Source organism: Pelophylax lessonae (assembly GCF_965119305.1).
Source record: "Pelophylax lessonae genome assembly, chromosome: 2".
Classification (NCBI taxonomy): domain Eukaryota; kingdom Metazoa; phylum Chordata; class Amphibia; order Anura; family Ranidae; genus Pelophylax; species Pelophylax lessonae.
The window spans coordinates 725,573,417-725,587,449 of record NC_138769.1 but is presented as its reverse complement, the minus strand read 5'-3'; the positions used below and the strand labels follow the sequence as shown (position 1 = coordinate 725,587,449).

At 47.2% G+C, this 14,033-nt stretch overlaps 1 protein-coding gene across 1 annotated transcript in view; it reads right to left on the bottom strand.

Annotated features, from left to right (window-relative positions):
- LOC309545180 (piwi-like protein 1) overlaps nucleotides 1-14,033 on the bottom strand; it is a gene marked incomplete at both ends in the record, with an annotated part of 240,850 nt that overhangs the window by 178,430 nt on the left and 48,387 nt on the right. The window contains 2 exons of the mRNA XM_082244318.1: nucleotides 11,878-11,995; nucleotides 13,068-13,188. Of these exons, the coding sequence (XP_082100444.1) occupies nucleotides 11,878-11,995; nucleotides 13,068-13,188 (239 nt within the window). The remainder of the gene's footprint in view (nucleotides 1-11,877; nucleotides 11,996-13,067; nucleotides 13,189-14,033) is intronic.

Genomic DNA, 14,033 nt, shown 5'->3' with positions numbered 1-14,033 from the left:
GCAGACCTGAACAAAATAATGGGGTGGGCAACCACATGGCAGATGAGGTTTAATGTTGAAAAATGTAAGGTAATGCACTTGGGCGTCTGAAATACGAACGCAAGCTACTCACTTGGGTGGGGGGGGGGGGGACCTCTGGGTGAATCTAAGATGGAAAAGGACCTGGGGATCCTAGTGGACAACAGGCTTGGCAGTGGCATGCGATGTCAAGCCGCTGCAAGCAAAGCCAACAGAACACTGGCATGTACAGTGCATTGCGAAAGTATTCGGCCCCCTTGAACTTTGTGACCTTTTGCCACATTTCAGGCTTCAAAGATATAAAACTAATTTTTTGTGAAGAACCAACAACAAGTGGGACACAATCATGAAGTGGAACGAAATTTATTGGATATTTCAAACTTTAACAAATAAAAAACCGAAAAATTGGGAGTGCAAAATTATTCAGCCCCCTTAAGTTAATACTTTTTAGCGCCACCTTTTGCTGTGATTACAGCTGTAAGTCACTTGGGGTATGTCTCTATCAGTTTTGCACATCAAGAGACTGAAATTTTTGCCCATTCCTCCTTGCTCTCCATCCAACCTCACTGAGCTCGAGCTGTTTTGCATTTATTAACAGCAGCTTTCAGTTATTTCCACAGATTCTCCATTGGATTCAGGTCTGGACTTCGACTTGGCCATTCTAACACCTGGATATGTTTATTTGTGAACCATTCCATTGTAGATTTTGCTTTATGTTTTGGATCATTGTCTTGTTGGAAGACAAATCTCCGTCCCAGTCATAGGTCTTTTGCAGACTCCATTAGGTTTTCTTCCAGAATGATCCTGTAGTTGGCTCCATCCATCTTCCCATCAATTTTAACCATCTTCCCTGTCCCTGCTGAAGAAAATCCAAACCATGATGCTGCCACCACCATGTTTGACAGTGGGGATGGTGTGTTCAGGGTGATGAGCTGTGTTGCTTTTACACCAAACATAACATTTGCATTGTTGCCAAAAAGTTCGATTTTGGTTTCATCTGACCAGAGCACCTTCTTCCACATGTTTGGTGTGTTTCCCAGGTTTGTGGCAAACTTTAAAACTACACTTTTTATGGATATCTTTAAGAAATGGCTTTCTTCTTGCCACTCTTCCATAAAGGCCAGATTTGTGCAGTATACGACTGATTGTTGTCCTATGGACAGAGTCTCCCACCTCAGCTGTAGATCTCTGCAGTTCATCCAGAGTGATCATGGGCCTCTTGGCTGCATCTCTGATCAGTCTTCTCCTTGTATGAGCTGAAAGTTTAGAGGGACGGCCAGGTCTTCGTAGATTTGCAGTGGTCTGATACTCCTTCCATTTCAATATTATCGCTTGCACAGTGCTCCTTGGGATGTTTAAAGCTTGGGAAATCTTTTTGTATCCAAATCCAGCTTTAATCTTCTCCACAACAGTATCTCGGACCTGCCTGGTGTGTTCCTTGTTCTTCACGATGCTCTCTGCGCTTTAAACGGACCTCTGAGACTATCACAGTGCAGGTGCATTTATACGGAGACTTGATTACACACAGGTGGATTCTATTTATCATCATTAGTCATTTAGGTCAACATTGGATCATTCAGAGATCCTCACTGAACTTCTGGAGAGAGTTTGCTGCACTGAAAGTAAAGGGGCTGAAAAATTGTGCACGCCCAATTTTTCAGTTTTTTGTTAAAGTTTGAAATATCCAATAAATTTTGTTCCACTTCATGTGATTGTGCCCCACTTGTTGATTCTTCACAAAAAATTACAGTTTTATAGCTTTATGTTTGAAGCCTGAAATGTGGCAAAAGGTCGCAAAGTTCAAGGGGGCCGAATACTTTCGCAATGCACTGTATAAAAAAGTGTATTCACTCCAGAAAAAGATTATTCTCCCACTCTACAAAACTCTGGTCTGGCCACATCTGGAGTATTCCGTCCAGTTCTGGGCACAGGTCCTCAGGAAGGATGTGCTGGAACTGGGGAAGGTCCAGAGAAGGGCAATTGAGGACATCAGCTATAAGGAAAGACTACAAGCATTGATATATCGCCGCTCAAGTGTCTCTTCTCTGGAGAAGAGACACTTGAGCGGCGATATATCAATGTACAAATATTGTAGTACAAATATTGTACTGGTGACCCGATGCATAAGTAACAAACTTTTCAGAGAAAGGGAATGCAATAAATACGTAGGGAGTTCTTTACTGTCAGAGCAGTGTGGATGTGGAACTCTCTTCCACAAGCAGCGGTATCACCGGGGAGCATCGATCGTTTCAAAAAACAATCAGAAGGGCACCTTAAAGACCACAACATACAGGGGTATACAATGTACGGTTAACATCAAACACACACACCCATAGGTTGATCTGGATGCACTGGTGGCTTTTTTCAACCTCCCTATGTAAAATTGGGGAGATTCACCTTCACTTCCTACCCCATTGTCAAAACAAGGAGAGATAAAATACCTGCTAATTAGGGGATTCCTTGGGGACCCCCAGGTCATCAGAATTAGTGCCAGTATTGGAAGATTTCCCCTCTATTAATTTTCTGGGGACAACCCATATTAAGGTTTTCTTTTACTTCCACTATCGATGATAAAAGGTAAACCGGATAAATAGAGAGGATGAATCTCCCCAACGGGGGTAGAGGTAGCCATAAAAGCCTAATAGGTGTTCTAATCTATCTCTACTCTATCCAAAACAAATAAAAATTAGATTTTTTTCTTACTGTAAAATCTTTTTCTCTGATGTTCATTGACACACACAGCTCTAGAATCTTCTTGACCATCGGGTTAAGCTGCCCCCTACAGGAGTAGGACACTAGGCCGGGAAAAAAAAAAAAAACTTTACCATGCCAATGTGGCAGTCCAGGAGATATACTTCCATTTGCTGCTATAGGCACTAAGTTTTGTTCCAAGCAGTGTCAGAGGAGATATAACCCAACTCAACAGAAGGGGGGGCTGCTGTGTCCATCAATGAACATCAGAGAAAAGGATTTTCGGTAAGACAAAAATCCAATTTTCTCTTTCGTTCATTGACGGACATAGCTTCAGAATCTTCTTGACCATTGGGATGTTTCAAAGCAGTGTCAAACATGAGAGGTGGGGAAAAAAAGAGCAGAAAGTTCCTAAAAGGCTAAACCTAGCCAACCAGGTAACATGGAGCTCAACCAGGAACACCTGAAAACAATACACCCTCAAAGAGGACTAGTCCTCTTAACAGCAGCCTCCAAAACCTTGCTGCCAAAGGGAAACTCCTTGTCCAGCTTCCCCGACCCCTCTTATGTTTAAGTCACCCTGTGTCTATTAGGGGCACAGGGTGACCAAGAACCCCAGTTGGGTCTGCACTAATCTGACTCGCTGTACAACCACACTGGACTCTTTTCGTGTTACCCCGGTTATCCTGGGTTCTATATGTGTGGTTTGTTGAAAGAGTGAGGGGCTCTTTCACTTGGGACAATAATATTTCTGAACAGTGTCCCTCAGGAAATATATGAAGATGAACGGTTTGACTTTTCAGATTGCAAGAATGTTGCAAGAGCGTCTCATTAGACCCTTGCTGGATAGTGAGGTGGGTGGGGTTTGTTATTTTTAAGTACCTGTATCCCATTGTTCCATTGTTTGTCTGCCTTAAGATCAACTTATTATGGGATGTATATGTTTAAGTGGATTGGCTGCTAAGGGGGAGAGGGCGTTAATTGTCCCACAGTGTATATCTTTGTGCCTGGGTTTGAATAAACAGTTTTGATTCTGGTTCAGACATACCGCTGAAGAAGTCCCCGCCCATTGGGGGACGACACGCGTCCGGGGGGAAGGAGGAGCTTACAGGCGTTGCCCACTGCTGTCTGGAGATCCGGTGAGGTACCTACGGGACCCGTCGGCATGATTGTTTGATGCGATTTCACCTTTTTATACAAGTAAGAGGCTGTCTTTTAATTTCATTTTGAATAAAGTTTATCAGTATCACGCTATGGGCTTGCCCGGTGTTTTTCCCTATTCCATGGTTTCAAGGGGAGTTGCTGGTTGAAGCCTATCTGTGAGCAGAACATAGTCCGCTTTGATTCTGGTTCACTCCAAAACTTGTACTGTCGAGTTCTTGAGGTAACTATAGCCAAATTCATGGGTCTCCTGTTCCAGAGCTTAGGAAGCAGCTTCTTGGCAGAGATATCCAGTAGGGGTGTCCGGAGTCTGTTACACTGACAAAGGACAACAAAGCTGCCAGCTCCGACACCCTACGTGCAGAAGTAATAGCCACCAAGAAGGCTACCTCCTGGGACAATGCAAGCAGAGGAATCTCATGAATATCAAGGCAGTTTCTGAAGAACCGACAGAACCAAGCTGAGATCCCCTGGGGTAACAGACCGCAACGTGGGAGTCAAGTGGCGAACCCCCTGAACAAAGGTGCTAACTAAATAAAGAGTGCGTAGCCAAGGGATGTTGATGGAAAAATCGCCAAGGCCAAAACCTGGCCCTTGATGGTACCCAAGGCCAGGCGCTGTTCCACACCTCTTTGAAGGAATGCCAAAATTTGAGCCACCAAAAAGAAACGGGGAGCAACCCCCAGGAACTCACACCACGCAATAAACGATTTCCAGATGCAATAGTAAATATTATTTGGGGAAATATTCCTAGAGGTAGAATCGCATCCTGCAGTTTTTCCCCCCAGAAGAAACACCCGGGCTGAGGCTGAATCCAGGGTCAGAGCCAGGTAGTCCAACTTGGTGGACAGAACAAGAGCAGATTTTTGGAAATTCAGTTTCCAACCGAACTCCTGCAAGGATCGCACAGTAAATTTCCAAGTTGTCCTTTAAGGCAGTTGGAGACTCCACTCGCAGGAGGAGATCGTCCAGGTTCCCCAGTACGGCAACCCCCCCACTGTTTCAGCAACACTAACACCGCGAGGAGTTGAGGCGAGACCAAAGGGTAATGCCACGAATGGATAGTGCTCCTAGCCCATGGCAAAGCGAAGAAAACACTGATAACCAACATTAGGGCTGCGCTTCTTCACTTATCTCACGATTCGATGCGATTACGATTATTAGGGTCGCGATTCGATACGATTCGATTCCGCAATGCATCACGATGCATCACGATTACTATGGGGACCCTTTTCTAAAGGGGGATCTGTGGTGACCCTGCTCTAAAGGCGAATCTATGGGGACCCTTCTCTAAAGGGGGATCTATGGGGACCCTTCTCTAAAGGGGATCTATGGGGAGCCTGGGCCTGTCCTAAAGGGGATCCAGGGGAACTGAGCTCTAAAGGGGGGTCTATGGGGACCCTGCTCTAAAGGGGGATCTATAGAATAGATCCCTTTAGTGCAGGGTCACCATAGATCCCCCTTTAGAGCAGGCCAGCATCCCCAGAGAACCCCCTTTAGTAGAGCAGGTTCCCCCATAGATCCCCCTTTAGTAGAGCAGGTCCCCTCATAGATCCCCCTTTAGAGCAGGCCACATCAGGTTTCAAGAGTTACCTGATGCTAGTTGTAGTACCGTAGGCCCTGGTAAGGAGGAATGCTGGGCTCTGTAGTCCCCCTAGTTGTAGTATAGCAGGCTCTGGTAAGGAGGAATGCTGGGCTCTGTAGTCCCCCTAGTTGTAGTATAACAGGCTCTGGTAAGGAGGAATGCTGGGCTCTGTACAGAGCTACAGAGCCCAGCATTCCTCCTTACCAGGGCCTATAGTACTACAACTAGGGGGACTACAGAGCCCAGCATTCCTCCTTACCAGGGCCTACTGTACTACAACTAGGGGGACTACAGAGCCCAGCATTCCTCCTTACCAGGGCCTACTGTACTACAACTAGGGGCAGTACAGAGCCCAGCATTCCTCCTTACCAGGGCCTGTTATACAACAACTAGGGGGACTACAGAGTCTGACCACAGTGTGCACCCTTTCAATGCCAGAGTGACCAGTGTGCCCCCAAATTGATCACAGCGTGCCCCCAGATTGACCACAGCGTGCCCACAGAGTGAACACAGCGTGCCCCCAGAGTGACCACAGCGTGCCCCCAGATTGAACACAGCGTGCACCCTTTCAATGCCAGAGTGACCAGTGTGCCCCCAGGTTGATCAGAGCGTGCCCCCAGATTGACCACAGTGTGCACCCTTTCAATGCCAGAGTGACCAGTGTGCCCCCAGATTGATCACAGCGTGCCCCCAGATTGACCACAGTGTGCCCCCAGAGTGACCACAGTGTGCACCCTTTCAATGCCAGAGTGACCAGTGTGCCCCCAGAGTGACCACAGCGTGCCCCAGATTGACCCCAGTGTGCACCCTTTCAATGCCAGATTGACCAGTACACTTACCTGCAGTGGCAGGCGTCTTCTCCTCGGTCCTCCCGCCTCCTCCGAGTCCTCCGCAGCCCCCGCTCTCCTTGGTCCTCCCGCCTCATTCAAATCTTCGGCCACACACGATCCCCAGCTCTCCTCGGTCCTCACGCTCCTTCGAGTCCTCGGCCACACATGATCCCCCGCTCTCCTCGGTCCTCCCGCCTTCTCCGAGTCCTCTGCAGAATCACTCCGCTGATGAGGAGGGCAGAGCCGCAGAGCATAGGCTAGGCAGGTAGTGGGCGGTCTGACCGGCGCCCAGCCGGAACTTCATGTGCAGTGCAGCGGTTCATGATGCGACGCGGCGCTTCTTCATATATACCCCGCCCCCGGAAGTGACGTCATTAGGTAATCGATTATTCAACCACCCCGAATCGATGCAGAATCGTGAAGGGTCGCATCGCGATGCTTCGATTCGGCGATTATATTCAGCAGCCCTAACCAACATATACTGGAATATGAAAGTAAGCATCCTTGATATAGATAGAGGCCAGAAGACCCCTTGATGAAGGGATGCCACTACCATGCGAATGGACTCCATCCAGAATTTTTGTACCGCACAAAATGGTTCAAGGCTTTGAGGTCCGGGATTGGATGAACTTTTCCTTCATTCCTGGGAACAGTAAACAGGTTTGAATAAAACCCTTGGAATCGTTCCGATTCTGGAATCGGTACTATGCCCTTGTAAGAGCAAATCTTGCACCACCCTGAGGAAACCTTGCACACGATCTGGTGACAAACGCAGGTTGGAAGGAAAGAACCTTGCCGGGGGCAGAGACCGAAACTTGATCTTGTAACCGGACCGAATCAGCTCATGGACCCACCTGTCTTGAATCAAGGAGGTCCACGGGTCGGGAAAGAAGCAAAGATGTCCCCCCAACCCAGATACGGTTTAGGGCGCCCCTTCAGGCAGAAGAGGGCTTCACTTCGGGTCTGGAGAGACTCGCTTTCAGCCTACCAGACCAAGGCCTCTTGGAAACCTCCGGAGGTGGTCCGAGTGGATTTTGATACCTTGTCATGAGAACCTAAGGAAAGGGCTGCTTGTGACCCGAGAAGAAAGGTCCACGTTTGCGTGACTCTTTGCTCCTGGTAGCCTGTGGTAGAAGAGTAATCCCCCCCCCCCCCCCCCCGTAAGACCCTTAATTATCTCATCCATGGAAGCTCCGAACAGGCAATCTCCTACAAAGCGGAGATCTGACAGGACCTTATTGGAAGCCTGGTCTGCAGACCATTTTGAGCCATATTTGAGCCATATCATGCGCCGAAGGATCACGGCTGTAACAGATACCCTGCAGACTAAGGGAGCCGCATCACAGATGAACTGTGACTCCTGGACCAACTGGTCCACCAGCTCGGCGAGGTTGGGGGGGAGGATCGGTTTCCCTTTCTTAATCCTGGTGCACAAGCTTTGCCCGTTCTGTTAAGGTCTAGGAAACCAAGGTTATGGTAAACACTGGTCTAAGGATGGAATCGGCCATAGTAAAAAGATGTGGGACTAGAGATTCAGCTCTCTTGTCAATAGGGTCTTTAAAGGACGGAGAGTCCTCCACCGGGAGAAGGGTGGCTTTATTCAACCTGGAAACCTGAACCTGAAAATCCACCACAAGTGGTACTGTCATCCTTTTGGAGAGTCCCTGTTAAAAAGCTATCTCCTAGCAAAACGCTTATGCCCCCCAACACTGCTTTTAGGTGAACCCCAATGACTCATGACAATTTTGTCAAAATAGGTGGGAGAGGGTAATACCTTATTCGCCTTTAAGAATCTGTGGGTACCGAAATGTACCGGCATCTCTGACACAGCAACTGCGTGCAATGTGTAAGAGGGGTTTTTATGGGGTAATAAAGTAATCATCGTACTACACTATGAGTGGCTCCCTCCCCTCTTTACATATGTTTCATGTCCTATAATTGGATCTGACTTCGGATGTTTCTGGGTGGAGAGTTGTGATAAGAATCCTGGTTATCCCCCCTTCCTAGAGTAAAGAGGAATGGTGTGGAGAGAATTGCTTATTCCAGGATCACTGCTTTTATCTGCCTAATGGCGCTTTTCCACTGCATGGAACTGAACGGTTCGGCTCGCTTTTGTGCTTTTCCACTGCTGGTACCGCATGGTATGGTGTAGGAACGATTCGGTATGGTATGGTACGGCGGTGCTTTTCCACTGCATGGAACCGAACGGTACGGCTCTAAAAAACAGTACCGCCTCAATTGTGGTAACAAGAGGTACCATACCCGGTACCATATCCCACAATCCTTTGCATGCAGTCACTACTAGCCACTGATTGGTCAGAGAATCCCACCCACCCCGTTGTTATCCCACCCACTTAACTTTAAAGCAAACCATACCGTACCGAACCGTTCCTACACCGTACCATGGGGTACCAGCAGTGGAAAAGCAAACCGGGCCAAGCAGGGCCGAGTAGAACCGAGCCGGTACTTGCAGTGGAAAAGTGCCATAAGAAGACCCAGTCTGGGGTGGTCATTGAGGTCTTGGTTGCATTCAAAGGATATGATGTGCCTTTTACCCATTGATTTCTGGTGAGTGCATCACTATTGGGAGAGGCTACATCGTTTATAGGATTTCCCTCACATGGTGCACTTCAGGATCATCCCCTATTAATTGGACTTGTTTATAGAGCATTTATAGACATATTTATTGTTGTACTATAATTTATCCCAATACTGCAAAATCTATTTGTGTATTTTATTTTAGGATTTAAAATCATGGGTGTCCTTGAAATATAGTTCACATTCAGATTTATCATGTATATATGATTTATCAGTGCCGCCTGGTGGTCTGGGTCCTTTGATCCAATTCACCCTTTTATTTTTATTGTCATTATTTGTTAGGTGGCAGCTCAGTACTTAGAGATTATCTTCTTACATCATTGGCGCAGGGTGGAGACGACTTGTGATTTTCATAGGTTGTTCTTCCTTTTTTCTTGAATAAAACCCTGAAAACGTTCCTGAGCGGGAACTGGCACAATCACTCCTTGCGAAAACAAGTAGTGTACCGCCCCTCGTATGTCCCTTAACCGGACTGGAGGTAATTAAAGATTGGACAGGAAGAAACTGTCCCGATAGACGAGACCGGAATTTGATCTTGTATCCAAGTCGGATCAGTTCATGAACCCATTTGTCCTGAATCAAAGAGGTCCAGGGTTCCGGAAAGAATCTAAGATGCCCCCCCACCCCAGACTCGGGTGAGGGCACCCCTTCATGCAGCCGAAGACTTGTCTGCAGCTCCAGATTGGCCGGACCATGGCTTCTTTCAACCCCCAGAAGACCTAAACAGGTAACCTTTTTCTTATGACCGGGAGGCACGAAAAAGACATTTGTGAGCAGTAAAGGAAGACCCTCGCCTAGTACATGGCGTCTTGCCCTAGAGGATTGGGGCAGATTAGTGCTCTCACCCTCCGTGATACCTTTGATCAACTCGTCCAGGGAGGATCCAAACAGCCTCTCTCCTGTAAAAGGGAGATCGGTCACAGCCTTCTTAGAAGCCTGGTCAGCCGACCAGCATTTTGGCCCTACCATGCGCCTAATAGCAATCCCCACTGTGGACCTCCTGGCCACCAACAAAGCTGAGTCCAGGGACGTATCACACACGAACACCAGGGCTTGGGTCAACTTGTCTATTAGTTCCAGTACCGCAGGGGGAAGCTGTGCCGTTTCCAAGTTACTTTTTAGTAACTTCACCTATTCCTTAGCAGTCTGCGCTACTAAAACATTCACAAAGGTAGCCTTTAGCATGTGACCTGCTAACACATGTAAATGGTGGGACAAGGATTCCACCCATCTATCCATGGGATTCGGAAAGGTTGGAGACTCTTCCACCGGTACCAGAGTCGCTTTATTTAACCTGGCCACCGAAAAATCCACCCCCACGGCTCGCCATATAGTCTCCAGGACCCCCCAAAGGGGTCCCAGAACAATAGGCATCTAAAAGTTCCCAAGCCAGGGACCCACCCAGGACAATCCACCCCTCTCAAATAAGCGCCATAAGGGCCGCATTATTACCCCCCCCCCAAGGTAAAACCTGCTAGGGGAATGCCAAGAAGTACACCAGATTAATCCTCCGGGGTGCCAGGGAACCGAGGGATCCCCTAAGATCTGACCATTCCAGGGAGGGGCCCACGCCCGCCAAGGGTGTTTGGGGGGGGGGGTGAATTTTACTCACCATACCGCGGTACCAGGTGGGCACCACTTCGAAACAGATTGCCTCCCACCCGGAATGGGCTGCTGTCAGCCAAGGGGAAGCTGTGACTCGGGGCGTTCCAGGTTGATGCGTCCCAGCGTGACTGTCCTGTTGCAGGCTCGTCCCCATCCATAGGGGAACTGTTGTGGCGAGGCCTAGTTCTGGACTATAACCGGCTCACGCTTGTTGGCCAGCCTGGGAGACCTTAAGGATCTAGATTATCCAGTGCGAAACTGCAGCCGGCTGTTGCTTGTAGTTCCTCTGGATCTTGGTCCTCAGGAAAAAACTAGTTAGTAAAAATCACAAACTTTCCCTGTTACAGCTAAGATTGAAGTCCCAGCAGGGAGCTAGGTCCTATTCCTAACACTAGGCAGAAAGAACTGTTTGATGATAGCAGTTTGAGGGGGTTATGCCAGCAGTGACAGCCCCCATAGGCATGGTTACGTTTTTTTTCCTGCCTAGGAGGAGCATAGCCCTATGAGTAATGAAGATAAGGAGCTGCGCCAGTCGAACAATAGAGAAAACCTTGTTTTTAGCAGCCGGTGGCATCCACCCACCCCCCCCCCCCCGGGGGCCGCTATCGTCGGTTAAAAAAAAAAACACCCACACGGACATCACAGGTGAGGGGACCCCGATAAATGAGGGGGGACGCTTTGCGGGAAGGAGAAAAACCTGGGGTTCCGACCGTCCCAGGGAGATGCCCACGTCCACCCCAAAAAACCACCAGGGAAGGGGGACACTACTTACCACACCTTGGAAACCAGGTGGGCACCACTCCAGGCAGGGCACCGCACCATCGGAATGGGGGTGCTGCGGGCCATAGGCATGCTGCGACTCAGGTAGTGACCAGGTCTGTGCATCCCCGCGAGACGTTTAACTCGCTGGCCAGCCCTCATCCACTGGGGCTGACCTAGCGCGGAGCTGAGGTCGGGTTGTGCTCTCTAGCCGGACTCTGGGGAGACCATAAAGATCTAAAACATCTAGTCTGTCACCCAGTCCAACAGTTGAATGTAGTTCTCACAGGAACAGAAAAATTAAAAAAAGGAAAAAATCCTTTTAAAAAAGAAAAAATGCTAGGACCAGAGATCTCAGCAAGGAACTAGGCCCTTATTCCTGACTAAGCAGAAAAAAACCTGAGTGCCTATAGCACTAAGAGTATATCCCCTGGCACTGCCCCATAGGCGTGGTAAGGTTTTTCTCCTGCCTAGTGTCTTACATCTGTAGGGGGCAGCATAACCCATTAGACAAGAAGATTCTGGATCTGTGTCCATCAATGAACAAAAGAGAAAAAAGTTTTTGCCTTTATACTTTACCACTGCATTAGAATGGATATTGGAGCAGCTTTTAAGAGTCAGAACACTTACTTGTGAATGCAGTTGAGGAATTGTGCAACTTCTCGCTCCCTCTGGTCTGGGGGCAGTCGGGTGTGAACAGCAAGAGCTTTCATGACATTGAAGTCGCTTCTCATCCTGTCTGGTAAACCTGTGGCATGCATTGAAGAGAACGTAGGCATTTTAAGTAAAATCTGCACCACACACCATCAGCCAAACATTTTCCAGCCATAGAAAGCCTGAATGACATTTTAGAACTCTACAACTATTTGTGGTAGATATGTGAAAAGGCATATACAAAAAGGGAGAAATACAAGGCTCCTATTGACAATCATCTTCAAGCAGGATGGGCAAATACAACAAATCATTCTAGGTGGCAGGTTTAGATCAAGTAGTAACATTAGTGCACCCATGTTCTTTTGGGGTTGCACACTGGTGGCTACAATTTGTTCCTCTAGCAATTCAGAAAATGCAAGATGAGCAGTGGGACTGTAGCAGGGCCAGCCAAAAAAATATTTTGTCTGCCGTATAAAAACCAGATTCAGACAGCAAGTGAAAAGAATTTGTGAGCTACCAATGCTATCCAGCAAAAATGTCATCCGTGCTAAAATCAGAATAGGTTTCACTCCGCCCCCAGAGCATAATCATGGGGAATCCATGAGGTGGTCTCTCTCATACCACCATAAGGAACCAGTGATCTTTCATCTCTTCCTTACAGAATTACTAGGGTGGGTTTTCTGATGTCTATGATGTATTGTCTCTTACATTTCTGATCAAATTCAAAGGCCAAGAACAGGTCCGACTCTTATTTGGTAGCTGTGAGAAACATACTAGCACTGAATTGCGTTTTCTTACTACAGGATTTCCAGTATCCCAGCTCTGTTCTATGACGACTGATAAAATAAAAATGGACTTAAACTCTGCAAGAGTTTTGAATGAGTAAAGCAGAACTGAACCCATTGATTTAACCATTTTCCAAACCCACTGCACTCCGGACATGCTGTGAATAACTAGTTGCTTGTGCTTTCAAACAGTCAAGCCATCATGGCTGGTGGCATAACTGATCAATATGTAGCACCATGGCAATTTTAGAACAAACAGAAGCTATGAGGCATTGAAGGGTTTAGTTCTGCTAGCAGTTGTCTGCTATAGATAACGAATCTATGGAGGAAATAAAAACTGCAGTTACAAATATAGTGTAAGAAATAAAGGCCTGTCCTCACCTGTCAAGGTACAAATTTCTGGCACCAACAAAAGAGCAGGATTGGTGACACCTGGCTTGGGTCTTTTGGGTATGTTGGCAAGCATGGGTTGCTTTGCATCCTGGATATTTATATTGTATTGCTGAATTTAGGGGAGAAAAAAAAAAAAAAGACACACCATGCACAATTAAAACAATCTACTAGTGAAAATTAAATAAAAGTAGAAGTCCAGTCAAAGATTAAAAATAAATTAATAGCCCATTAGAAGTTAAAAATCATATATTTTGATGCATCAAATACATTTTTGGATACAGTACTCACCCTGATTACCTACCTCTCCTGCTGCATGTGTCACTGAATGCAACTCTGTTGCAAAGAAATCCCCTGCTGAAGAGTCTTTTGAAACCAACACTGCGATTGTTGGTGGGGGCTCCTCCCAGAGCCCCTCCTGTCAAACCTCATACCATTAAAGGACTCAGTAGTGGCACTTTAAAGTGGAACTATACTCACCTTGAATCCAGAGATGCACTGTCCCTAGAACTCACCGCTGGCCACCCAAAAATGTTGGGCCTCGATTGCTGGCTGGGCAGAGAGAACGTCACTCCCACTCATGTGTGGGAGCTCCGTCAGATACAGCATGGCTGAATTTGTGCAGTGTGCAGGGGCAGATAGGCAGGTAAGTAGCTTTAATGCAGAAGAGACAAAGCAGGTCTGTTCTGCATTAAAGATCCTGACTACAAAAATGGCTCTCCCACCCCTCCTACTTGGTCACAATGAGGAGATGCTGTTAATTTTCCTTTGAGAAGGAAGGGAAGAAATTACATAAACATAAGGGTTGTCCTAAAAAAATTCAAAAATATATGGGAACCATGACTGTCCTCCGCAGAAGCGACATTTGTTTTTCAAGGAACTCACCTGTTTAGGAGGCAAGTGCTGTAGTTATGTTGGGCCAAGGATACGCAATTCTTCTGATTATGAAAATTGCTG